Source organism: Stegodyphus dumicola, chromosome 12 (assembly GCF_044657685.1).
Source record: "Stegodyphus dumicola isolate Sdum_Otavi_A_Nest chromosome 12, ASM4465768v1".
In the NCBI taxonomy this organism is placed as follows: domain Eukaryota; kingdom Metazoa; phylum Arthropoda; class Arachnida; order Araneae; family Eresidae; genus Stegodyphus; species Stegodyphus dumicola.
In genome coordinates this window covers 84,504,357-84,518,091 of record NC_140779.1, presented here as the reverse complement: position 1 = coordinate 84,518,091, position 13,735 = coordinate 84,504,357, and the positions used below count along the sequence as shown (strand labels likewise).

The 13,735-nt window shown below is 33.3% G+C and overlaps 1 protein-coding gene across 2 annotated transcripts in view; it reads right to left on the bottom strand.

Annotated features, from left to right (window-relative positions):
• LOC118201021 (nuclear factor NF-kappa-B p105 subunit-like) overlaps positions 1 to 13,735 on the bottom strand; it is a 65,765-nt gene that overhangs the window by 37,633 nt on the left and 14,397 nt on the right. For both annotated transcript variants that reach the window (XM_085806666.1, XM_085806665.1), the window contains exon 3: positions 3,555 to 3,720. In XM_085806666.1, the coding sequence (XP_085662792.1) occupies positions 3,555 to 3,720 (166 nt within the window). The remainder of the gene's footprint in view (positions 1 to 3,554; positions 3,721 to 13,735) is intronic.

Genomic DNA, 13,735 nt, shown 5'->3' with positions numbered 1-13,735 from the left:
ATGACATTTGATTATTTACAAGTAAAATCAACACTAAAAGTAAGCAATATGCTAATCTAATTAAGGTATATTTGAAACATTAGTAAAAGTATTAACAAATTATTTGAGCAAAAATATAAAAACTAAGAAGCGGTAAATGCCACATTAGCCCAATTCGAATTTCATTATGGAACATCAGGGGAAATATTTTTTAATGAATTTCGAATCAAGCTAACTCCATATCGCATTTCGCCGAAACAGACAATTGAAACTGTATGCGACAGATGTGGGGGAAAAAGAATCGCACATCTTATAATGAAGAATTCATTTGGTTTATGTTATTACGGCTATCTGCCTGAGGGCCTTCGTGGAGGACTTTCTGAAGAAAATTGACTGGTATAAAAGTTGCACATGAGGATTGGATTGGATTATTCAGTTATGGCAAAGCACAAGAGGGCTATCTTCCTAAAGGGAGGGATGCCTTTGTGGAGGACTTTCTAAGGAAAACTGGCTCGTATGCGCGTTAGACACGAAAACGCCCATGCAGCCAGCATGTTCTCTGTTCCAATTTACCGACGCGTCAGCTTTATATATGTATGTATATGTTTATATATATATGAGGAAATCGGAGTCAGTCATTTTCCCTACCGACACCACAACCCTGCTTGTATACACACTACACATACAGAAAACAGCCATCCACCCAGCCCGTTCGGGAGATTTTGAACCTTGGATCGAACTACCAGTGTTCAGCAACTTTACCACTCGGCTGCTGGTGGGCTGATTTAATAAAGAACTGGTCATCAAAAGATTGTACCCAACCCTTAAAAATGTTAGGGTTCAATTCTTCAATCTGGGACACTATATAATCTGAAGAGATATCTGCTTGGAGCAGGGCTTTGAACGTTTACGATTGTAATATGCTTCTGATAAAACACCAAATTTATCATTCAGTACTATAGTTTGTGACTTAATTCCAGAAAACATAGAATTAATCACTTTAGAGCAGTGTTTCTTAACATTTCTAGCTAGTCGCACCCCATTGAATCTGAAAATATATCTCCCGCACCCCACTGAAAAATGTGTTTTAATTTTTTTAGTCTAGAAAAATACATTTTTTGCGAAACTTATTGTTTATTGAAAAACATTGTACATTTTATATATATACAAAACAATATTATTTTTATTAATGACTAGTCTGTTGTTGTTTATTCATTATTATACTGGCGAAGCGAGGTTCCTTTTTTGAAAGACATGCGCATAAGTCATCACTTGCATTTAAGTGATTTCTCGCTTTAGTTTTTATATGCAAAAGCGATGAATATCCCATTTCGCACAAGTAGGTGGTAGCAAAGCGTAAGAGTAACTGCAGTGCTCTGTTCGCCAACTCTGGATAACGTTGTAAGTGTGAATACCAGAATTGTTGTAATTCTTATTGTTCGAATTCCATTTGAACATGTCCAGTTGCTCGCATTTCAATAAGTTGATCATTTTTCAGACTATCATCCATCAAATTTAAGTCAAATAGAAATGGATCCAGTATCCATCTCTGAATTTTGGTAATATTTCCGGTAGAAAAATATCCATTGAATGATTCACTCAATCGTCTTAAATGTATTACAATGTCGGGTATAATTGTATTCTTTTCATTTTTCGCAATAACAGAATCAAGCAAGGGAAAGTTTGCAAAATTCCACTTTTCTACTCCACGTATCCAAATTTCTAAATTTGCGATAAATGAAGATAATTTTTCACTAGATATTATTATATTTATACCAAATCCTTGCATTGATAGATTCAATTCATTTAAATGGCTAAATATGTCTGCTAAGTAGACCAGCCTCAGCATTGCATCATTACTCTCAAAATCTTTTACTAAATAACAGATTTGACTAGTCAGTAATTGAATAATTTCCTCACGCAATTCAAAAACTCTGTTAAACATTCGACCCTTAGATAACCATCGTATTTGGGTGTGATATAGGAGCACGGTATGATTAGGACCGATTTCTTCGCAAAATGCACGAAAAATGCAATGATCAAGCTCTCGCCCTCGGATGCATTTTACTACATTTACTGCTGTAGTTAGATGTTGTTTTAAACTTTCTGGCAATGCTTTCGACGCAAGCGCATGACAATGCAACATGCAATGTGTTATTATAACTTCCGGTAATTCTCTTTTCATGTGTGAAAAAAAATCCTGAATTTTCGGCCTAACATTGCTGAGGCTCCATCAGAGCATATTGAGCCAATCACTTTCATTGGTAATTGATATTTAGTAAAAAAAAAATCTTTGATGCGATTGAAAACGTCAATTCCTCACGTATTCACCTCCAGTGGCTCACAAAATAGAAATTCTTCTATCACCTCTTTTTCCTTCACATACCTGACAAATACCTAAAGTTGGCTACAATTATCAACATCAGTTTACTCATCCAGTTGCATGCCTATTTTAGTGAACTGATTTTTGTGTCTTCAATTACTTGCATTAAAATATCTTCACTGTGATCTTGTATTCACGATCATATAATATCATTCGATAATGGAATCTGTTGGATTTTTTTATGTGCTTCCGAATCTAAAACTGTTTAGGCAATAATAAACAATTTAGAGGCTAATAAATAATAAACTGTTTAGGGTTGTATCGTGGCTTCGTGGCTATCGAGGTTTCTCGAAGGTTACACTTGTCTTCCCACAAAGATTTTTTCTTTTCTCCGTCACCTAGCTGCCTGTTCGCGTTTGTTAGTAGCGTTTCATGCCTTTTCGTAGCGTAGTGTATACGCCCATCGGCACCGACTTTTTCCTGTGTCTTTTGCCGATAAGTGAGCTAGGGGCTACCAATTTTTATGAGCTTCAATATTGGGGACACTATTGCATATTTCAAATATTTTATTATAAGAAATTTAATAAATGATATTTAATAATTTTTATAGTTAGGTAGGGGCTTCTCCCGCACCCCCAAAAATACATTCCCGCATCCCTCCCAGTTAAGAACCACTGCTTTAGAGTGAACAGAAAAGACACTACGTCTATGAGTAAAAACATCACAAGGCAATTTATTCATAATATTTTCATCAGAGTCAGTAGAAAATCACTAAGTCACTGTCGCATAGTTCACTAGCATTGACAGTGTTAAGCAGCGAGCAAGAATTGCCCACTAGCATTGAATCCACTTCCATTGCATTATCACTAGTTGACATCATGAATATAGTGCAAAACTAGAAACAACCTTCATGCACGGCGGCTAAGAATTCCAGTTTCTTTGGACATGGTTTCTCACACAAACTACCACTTGAATGAAAAAAATCTAAAATATTCTACTGGACATCAATAAAACTTCTTTTTGGCAAAATTTTGAGTTAAAAACATGTGGCCTTTTTTTCGGGGGGGGGGGGGGTAAAGATTTGAAATGTTTGAATAGTGAAAAAAAAAGTATGGAAATTTCAGAGCATGAATGCCTGTCCTTTTTACTAAGAGTAAAAAATATAACTAAAATTTTAATGGCAGTTTCACAATTATCAAATATTCTAAAATTATATATATATATATATATATATATAAATCAGTTAAATTACCTCTTTCCAAACCAGACAATATGAAAGCAAATATTTTTTCAGTCTCATTTGCCTGCCCATTGAAGATATATTCTGCATTACTCCTCCTTCTTGAAATGTGCTCAGTATTTTCATTGTCCAGAAACATAATAAGATGATCCAACCAGAAAGCGATTCCAGCTAAATCCTGCAAATTAATGATGTTTTAAAAATTTTTAAACTAATAGTAAATGAAAAATAATCTTTTTAAGTAGAGAAATCAAGAGAATTCTTTAAATTTGAAATCACAAACAATAGACAGAAATATGTCAGAAGGAGACACACATTACTAAACTTAAGGTTGGCCTTATTCTTAAACTATCCATGCTATCAGTAAGTTTCCAAAATACATTTTAAAACTTCCTGAATATTTATGAATATTGGCGGTACATGGACACCAAGTTTGTGCAATTCTTTGGCATCTTATTTTGGCTTTGTGTAGCAGCGATGCGGTATCCATGTACACATCAACCTATTTTCACTTCAAAAAAATATCACAGAATTGCACAAACAAGGCATTGCATACTCTTTTGACTTTGTCCATGTACACATCGATCTATATTCACTTAAAAAATCAAAGGACCAGCCAACAAAAAATATATGATCTCAATAAACTACATTTTAAATCAAACTATGAAAGAATTTAAAAAAGGAAATTCATCTTAGCACTACACAAAGGAAATATTCACTTACCTTATTTAGAAATTTCTGTGTCTTCAGTCAAACAAAATTTCTTAACAGCATTCAAAAACTTCCTAAAATTATCAGAACTAGAATCTGGATACTGGCATCGACACATAAATTCACAAAAATAAGAGAAAAGAATATTCTCCGCAGTGCTGATATTTTCCGATGTTCGACCATACACATTTCCCTTTGTATAAACAGGACACTTAATAATGGCTACTAAGTAAACCTTCATTTACACACCAGTCAACTAATGCTTTTTTTCCCTTTCATTCTAAATCGTAGAGAAACTTCAAATTAATCTACCACATTCAACCATTTTACCGTGTAAACCACAAAATAACCAATGTACTTCCAACATCCAACACACAAACAAGACTTTAAAAATCTTTCCCATCATTCAAATTGACTGCAAGCACGCAACCAATTACGTCATATTAGGGTTTCCATAGCATTCAACTACTCAGGTTACCATAAATGAAATGACAACTTGGCAATAAATGAAGCAATTTGCCAATAAATGAAACAAAAACTTAAAGATAACCCAAGGGGCACCCTTAAATCTACACTAACCCTTTTCTTTTTTAATGAAACCTGAACTCGGCTATGCAAGTAACATTTACCTATTTGCTTGTAATGATGTTTATATACAGTGTATGCTCGTTAATTAGAACTCAACGGTTCTCAGAAAAGGGTTCGAATTATCCGATGTTAAGAAAAAATATAACTAAAATTTACATCAATGAAGAAAAAGGATCTACTAATATGTAATATAACCCTAGCAAATATATCATAGTATGCTGTCTAAAATTAAACATATTAAAAAGCAATAAAGACATATCTTAATCATAAAAATCATGAAGTAAAAGCTATGCAGTAGAAAGTAAACTTTTATTAAAAATATGAGTCACACTTTTGAGAAAAACTGTAAAATGGATGTTTGGTTTTATTTATTATGCCTACATTTTTAAACCAGCTTCTCAATTTGAAGTAAACATTTCAATTCATTTTCAGAGGAAGGTTCAATCTGAATAAATGCTCTCAGAGTTTTTATACAGTCCATTATGGATTGATCACTACGATGCTTAACAGTCTCTGCATTCTCTTCTGAATCTTAATTCTCTTCTTAATATGTTTAATTAGAGAGAAGGTCCTTCTTTTTCATCTTCTTGGTTAGTTTTTATTATGTCATCATCGCTCAGTTTCCCACAGACTTCCATGTCTTCATCTACTCTTACATAATTAGAAAAAGTAACATTATCACATTTAAATTTTTTAAATCAGGAAAAACTGAATCAGTATCGTCATATACTGCAATATGATTGTTCTCTTCGGAGTGCAAGAATTTAGCATGATAAAAGCAATTACTAATTGTGCTTTTTTTAACAGCATCCTACGTGGCATACAGATCATTTATAGCTCTCAGCAGAGCAATACTGTTTTCAACACAATATATATAAAAAAAAGATTTGTAAAAGTTTCTTATCATATATATATATATATATATATATTTTATATATATATATATATATATATTATATATATATATATATATTAACATTCTGGTTGATTCCTTGACCCATTGATTGTAGCTTCACAGTTGTGTTTGGCAGTAAATATTCAACTTGTATGGAACTCAGCTCTGTAAGGTTTATAATAGCAGGTTGTGTTATCCACAAATAAGAGGATGCTACACTTTTCTCTTAAAAACTGTTTATCTATTCCTTTTAACCAATTACTGAAAATGTCTCAATACTTTTGTATTGGACACATAATCAATTGGCAGTGTTGGAATTCATTTAAAACACAGTGGATTCTTGGATTTTCCAATCACTAATAATTTAAACTTTTCACTCACATCTATACTGGCACAAACAAAAGCTGTGATCCTCTGCTTACTGCTTTTAATTTCTACACAAGCATCCTCTTTAAAATACGTCTTGTTTAGCAAAAGCTTATAAAAAATGCAGTTTCATCTGCATTAAAAATATCTTTCAGCAGGTAAAGAGAAAAGCTCTGGCAGTTTCCTACTGAAATTAGTGCATATGTCTTCGTTAACATCAACGCTTTGCCTACATACAATTTGATAAGGAATATTGTGCCTTGATTTAAATCGAGAAAGCCATTCCTCACTGCATTTAAAATCTTCAATACCCATTCGACTTGCCAATTCATCATCCTTTGTCTGCAACAGGGATCCATTTATCAAAAAATTTCGAGATCTTGCATCCTGGAACCATAGCAGCAGAGTTTTTTCTAAGTCTTCTTGAGATGCATTTCTTTTCTGTAGCAAATTTAGAATTTTCCCATGAATCTCAAGCTGATTCTTTGTTTTTCAAATAAACTGACAAGGCTTTTTTTAATTCTATAGTCAGTTGCTAATTTTGTTTCATATTTGCCATTCTCTACTTTCTTTAAAATTTCTACCTTTGTTTCCAAAGTTAGAGTTTTGTACTTTCTACATGTAGACATCCTGAATTTTTACACATTCACACCACACACTGAGAAAGAGAGAAGTAGAGAACACTAACTTGTCTGCACTGTAGACATAACTGATGTAGCTCTCTAGAATCTGTGGCAAAGACAGGTTTTTCTGAAATTCTAAGAAAAGTTATAACAAATAAATGATTGCTCCCCTTACCCCAATCCATTCATAAAGGGTTCTGAATGAATCAAAGGAAACAGGTTAAGCCGGAAAGCTTTGTTCATTAAACACTAATAAAGATAAGAGGTGCACAGTAGGACCATAGCCACAAATATTTAGTAAACATGTAATAGTCTAGAAATGCAAATACATGTCTCTTTTCTTTACAAAGAAAAGAGATGATGATATGTTGACACACAATACAGGGTAATTCTAAATTGTTTTTACAAATTAAGAGGGATGATAGTACTCATCCAGATGAGCAATAATTACCATAGAACATAGGGTTGCATTCCACTCTAAGAGGCAGAAAAGAGAATTATTAGAATTTCAATCTGAAGTTAAACAGTGTTGGGAGAGCGAATGAATGAGACCAAAAGTTGCACAATCACTTTAATGAATAACTCACAGAAAATGCACAAAATGGATAAAACCGAAAACTTGGCTTTTAAGTGCTAATTCGAGCTCAGACTTTGATGGCAAACACTCAAATGCACATCTCTGTTGGCAAAGCCTCAACCTTGCAAATGATTGCAACAGGTTAATTATCTAAATTATTAGGGAGAAATTATCTATTGGGGAGGAACTCCTACCTTGATATCAAGTATCAAGATAGCAGTTCCCCCCTTCACCATCTTCTGTCTTGTCCTCCTGGACTTACTGTGATACGGTCATTTTACTTGAAGCGCCATTCTATGGGATATGAAATTCTGACAGCCAGAACACAGCATGAACTTTTCATGCTAATCTCAGCATACAGCAGAAGTTGCAGTTAGTTGATAATATTCAGCCCTTTATTAGATAATTAACTTATTGCAATCGTTTGCGAGGTTGAGGCCTTGCCAACCAAAGATGTGCATTTGAGTGTTTGCCATCAAAGTCTAAGCTCAAATTAACACTCGAACGGAAAGTTTTCGGTTTTATTCGTTTTGTGCACTCTCTGAGTTTTTTACTAAACTGATTGTGCAATTTTTGGTCTCGTTCAGTTGCTCTTCCAACACTGTTTAAGTTCAGGTTGGAATTCTAATATTCCTCTTTTCTGCCTCTTAGAGTGGAATGCGACCCTATGTTCTATGGTAATTATTGTTCATCTGGATGAGTACTATCCCCCCTCTTAATTTGTATAAACAATTTAGAATCACCCTGTATAATGGTACAAATGTCATATACGGCCTGGGATACATGTGGTCGCCAAATGTGGCAATATTTTATGTTGGATAGTTTAGTTGAGATTTTATTCGCATGGTCCCTTTTACGTGGAAAGTTTTATGAGGAATGTGGTTGTATTTCGTCATGGTGGATGTTTGGTTACGTGTTGAATAATGGCGTATAGTTCCATGAAGGAAAGTTGTGGAGATATATCAGCCACATGTTTTAGAGTGTATTCAAGCTAGATTTAGTTCGAGAAGATATGTTGTATGAATGAGAAGATATATATGAAACATTTATTCAAAATTGTCTTCATGCTGACAGAAGTGTATTTTTTCAGTTTTTATTGGATACAGGAATTTTGAAGCTGAACTTGAGATGTGAGAAGTGTGGGCCTGATATGAAGATTTGGAAGAAAAACTGTGTTTCTGATAGATTTGTGTGGGACTTGTAGAAAAATTGAGAGTTAAGAATGTAGTTCTCGACAAAGTTTGAGGTCTGGATCCTGGATACCTGGTTGACTTTAGAGGAAATTTTTATTATAACATTTGAAATTTTGAATCATAAAAAGATGTCTGACATAGCTAAGTCATGGCATTTTGGTTCACATGCTTTGTGTGATTCGCGTAGTTTCATCAGGGTTGTCACTCAAACAGGAGAATGAAATTCTGACTTTTCCAGGTGTGTTTTAAGAAAATTCAAGGCTATTCGCGTAATGCACGTTGGCTGTGCTAAGAGGTAAATTAATTATGGTACCACTTGAAAACACAAAAATTTGCCAATTACATATGACTTATATATAATATATAATTTCCAAAGCACTGCTATTATAAGTATAATAGGTGTTTTCTCCACTGATGATTTAGATTAGAATCTGCCCAATCTGGATTTAAAAAAAGTCTTTTTTTTTTTTTTTCAAACATTTTGCAGTTAAACGAAAGAAATCTATTTAATGATATTTTTAAATAAATTTGGGTATTTTATATTTATTTAGCAGCAAACATAAGCACAATATACATGTATTAAATTTTGTGAGCGTATGTCAACATACTGCTAGAATTAGTTTTAGGATTATGTCAGAGAAAATTTCCTGAAATCTGAAAGTATTATATACTAATAATAAATAAATTTAGGGGAAAGAAGCAACATTAAATGATATGAATAACATTAAAAAAGATAATTACTTAAAATTTTAATAAAATAATAAATGATATTTTGCTGAATATACTTACATTAAATGGTTAGCCTAGGTGACCGATTGCTATTTTTTTATTTTATTGCAAAACGAGAAATAAGGCATTTATTAAAAGAAAAAAAAGTGTAAAAGATTTTGCGGTAAAATCCTAGTATACAATACAGCCTAGGCACGATTTTGAAAATTGTCACCAACACCAAAATGACCCGTTTATTGCTTATCGTAATGTTACTAAATCCTGTGCATATCATACACGGAGGTTAGAATAGAATACATGGAGGCTATTCTAACTTCCATGGTATCGTATACTAGGATTAAGCCGATTTTGTTTTATACAAGAATACGTATTTTCTTTAGATCAATATGCACTGCACATGTGCATGCGACTCTATCAATTCTAGAGGTTACTGAAAACCAAAGTTGCTGGAAATTTGCTTTGCATTTCTAAAAGACAATCTAATTGGAGCTGTGAAAATTGGCTCTATGCCAGCTGGCCAACTGACGCTCATGCAATGCGCAATTTGCCAAGAAAGTGATCGCTTCCAACGTCGGCACAAAACTCGCTTTTTTTTTAGATAGTTGTATGAAATTCCTCGACTTTTCCCTGAATTTTTTCGAATTCTCTGACCTTTTTCTGGTTTTCCAGGTAGCGTGGCAACCCTGTTTTATTAATGAAAGCAGTATTCGATTAAACATGTTATATGTCTGTTCTTACAAGTTTTTGTTCTTGAAATTAATACAGTACAAAGTCCATAATCCGGACATCTATTATCCGGAATAATCTATAATCCGGACCTCAAAGCCACAATTATTTTTATTTTTATTTATTATTATTATTTTTTTTTTTTTTTTGTATGCTTTACGCAAGCACGTTTAATGCGAGCTTCCGATACGCATGCGCGCTTCCGATAGTGAAGAAAGTGACAGAGAGGTTATTGAAAACGAAAAAATTTCGATTGACAAGTTAGTCGGTATTCTCGACACAGAAATTACAGGACTTGAACAGTGGAACTTTGTAACTGAACAAGAAATTATGTCTGTTTATAGAATTAAAGAGAAAGTATTAGCACAAAAAACGAAGCAACTTAAACAACTTACATTGAAAGAAATGTTTAATAAAGTAAACAAATAAATATTAAGCTTTTTTTTTTGTAAATTTTCATAACCTTTAGATCATAATTGCTCTTTAGTTCATAAATTACGGTTTCATATTTTTAATTGTATAATTTCTGCATGCCACCTTACCAAATTTAAACTGATGATTTATAAGCCAGAAAAACCCCTAATCCGGAATCACTGAAGTCCCGATTACGGACTTTGTTATGTATTTTGCTTTTCTGTCAACTATTTTGAATGGTAAGTGAATTTAAGGTACTATTCCGTTTTGAGGACCGTAAAAAAATTGCAGCGAAAATGTATATGCAAAAGCGCCAAATTTAGTGTACGAGCTGATTTCAGATTGTGTAAATTTATATATAGTTCTATATTTCTTAAGATGCCATTGAAATACTAACTTAATTTTTAAATCCTTTTTTGATATCTTATGGATTTAACAATTTTGGAAATGCCCATGACAAAAAGTCTGCAATAGAATTTTCAGTACAGTGCATAATCACCCACTGTTTGAAGCATTTTTAAGAATTGCCCATACTCGGTATCCATGTACACATCGACCTATTTTCACTTTCAAAAAAAATTCCAGAATTGCACAAAAATGGCACTGCACACACCCTTGACTTTATCTATATACACATCGACCTATTTTCACTTAAAAAGTAAAAGAAAATTGAAAAAATCCAATTGTTTTTACCCCTGTAAAAAGCAGCAAACAAATAAGTGGGCGATTCTGCACTTTACTGAGAATTTTTCAAAGAAAAGGCATCATTCATTATAGAAAATTATGTTTGAACAACCAACGAGTTGAAATTATGCTTTAGCGATAACTCGGTAGCGAAATAACAATGCAGGCATCCATTCAGTTATGTTTAGCAATTTTTATATAAATTATATTAATGATCTGAAATAGTTATTTACTTTTATGCTTCCATTCAGCCATGTTTAGCCTTTTTCATATAAATTATAATAATAGAAAAGCATTATATGAAATTAACTTTTCACCTAAATTAAAACATCAATCTTAGATAGTTATTTACTATTATACTTCCTTTCTTGCATTAGGGTTGCCGCAATTATTTTTGGCAGCACAGCATCAACAATAGTTTGGCGATTTTTTAGGGCCCTCAAAACCGAATAGTACCGAATTTTATTTTTATTGCTTTCATTTTGTAGAGAGTTATTTTAATTGTTGCACTGCTTTAATTTTGAGTTGTTATTTGTTTTTAATTTTTGAATTTATCTGTGTTAAAAACTGTTTGGAATTTATTTTTATTTTAGTTTAAATTTGTCGTCAAACATTTTTCGTGAGAAACTGCATGCTTCTAAATTTTTTGTTTTTATTTCGGACTTTTAGCATAAATTATGCGCAATTTTTCAGACATTTTAGGCTTTAAGTTTGAATTGTAAACAAAAAATTTAGATAAGTAAAATCGTGGAGTTTCTTGTTGTTTGGAGAAAAAGCTTTCGCCAACCCAGTCCATTTATGACAGTAGTTCCAAAATAACAAATACAGCATGCATTTCTTACATTAAACAATGGAAAAGAAAATATTTTTTGCCAAATTTTTTAGTTTGAACTAACCACAGTGATAAAAATGTAGTTCATATTAGCAAGATATTTTTAACATTAATTTCATTACAAGTTTTGGGAGCTTCTGGATTACTTCGAATTAACCAAATTCGGTTTAAAGAAAATATTTTTAAACTTATATGCTACCTCAATTGGATTTAAACTATACAAAAAGAAAATATTTTAAAACCAAATTCGGATTAAAGAAAATACTTTTAAACTTTATGCTATCTCAATTGGATTTAAACTATACAAAAAGAAAATATTTTAAAACCTTAATATTTATTGTTAATATTTTATTATTTATATAGTATTTTTAAGCATTTTAACAAAAACCATTTAATTAATAAGGCAAAAACCAATAAAAAAAATAATTTCTTATTACTAGTTACATGCATGCTAATTCAGTTTTAAATTAATACTTAGTAAAAAATAATCATCTACCTTATAAACCTCATTAATGATGATGATCAACTTTTTTATTTTATGCAATCATATTTTAAACTTCATACTGTTACGAAATGTAAAGGCGCAGTAAGATGGCTTCCCCGCAAAGCAGTTTTAGGGTTGCTATAAAATGGCAAAGGGGTCAGGGTTGCCATATTTGGCGAGAAACTCTCATTGCCCAGTGTACTCTCATATGGTAATCAAACAAAGCACATACGATGGAAAATCATCATGGAGTGTATATAAAACCCAGTTTTCCATCGTGGTGGAAAATAACAAGTGGGACTCCCACATGAAGGTTTCGCAGTTGGATGAGGAGATGCTGGAGACATCTTAGGGGTCCTCTCCGAAGACCAGATTTTAAACTTCAACGCCCTCTCAAATGCGCTGGAAATGAGATTCGGGGAAAACTGCGCAAAGGACTGTAGCCGTCAGCAGTTTAAATCTCGTCAGCAAAAAATCACGGAAAGCCTTCAGGAACTGCCGACTGACATCGAGAGGTTGGCGCATCAAGCATATCCGGACTGTCCACCTGATGTCCGAGAAAATCCGGCCTTGATGCATTGCATCGATGCCGTTAAGGATGTGAAAATTCAGAAAGCTCTCATATTGGCAGATCTGAAAGACCTGAAATCTGCCTTGGTTTATGCTATGAAGTTTGAGTCGGCTCAACAAGCGACTTGAAGAGATCGCCATCCTATTAGAGCGGCTCAAATAGAAGATCCAAATTTTGATATCTCGAAACTAAAAAATGAAATAAGAGAAATTCGGGAGGCATTAAGAAGACCTAATAAAAACAATACTGGGAAGAAAATCATCAAGTGCTGGAACTGCGGGTTGGAAGGACATCTCAGCAGGAACTGTCATGTGAATCTGACTGGAAGAAAGCTTCCGCAAAACAAAACCAGGGAAACTAAAATGCGGCAATCTCACGGGGCGGAGATTGCCAGGCAAAGATGCAGCCCCTCTGAAAGTTCTTCAAATCTCTTCAATGAGTGGCGGAGATAACGAACTGTTTGTCGAAGGATACGCGAATAAGCATCCTTGTAAAATGATCATAGATACGGGAGCAAATGTAACCATCGTAAGAACAGATGTAGCTCGAGAATTGAGCGAAACGTTGCGCTGGACTTCGACCTGTGTGACTTTCCAAACAGTGACAGGTGATAAGATTATAATTGAAGGTAAAATTAACATCATCATTACCTTCGGAAATGAGACCTATCAGCACGATTGGACTTTTTGCGGAAGTACGACTTTACGTTGGACTTTAAATGTAATGAAATGCGCTCTGCAAAAGAAGATATAACTGTGTTTGAAATGAAGAGCGACATTCCCTCAGCTCACCAAATAACA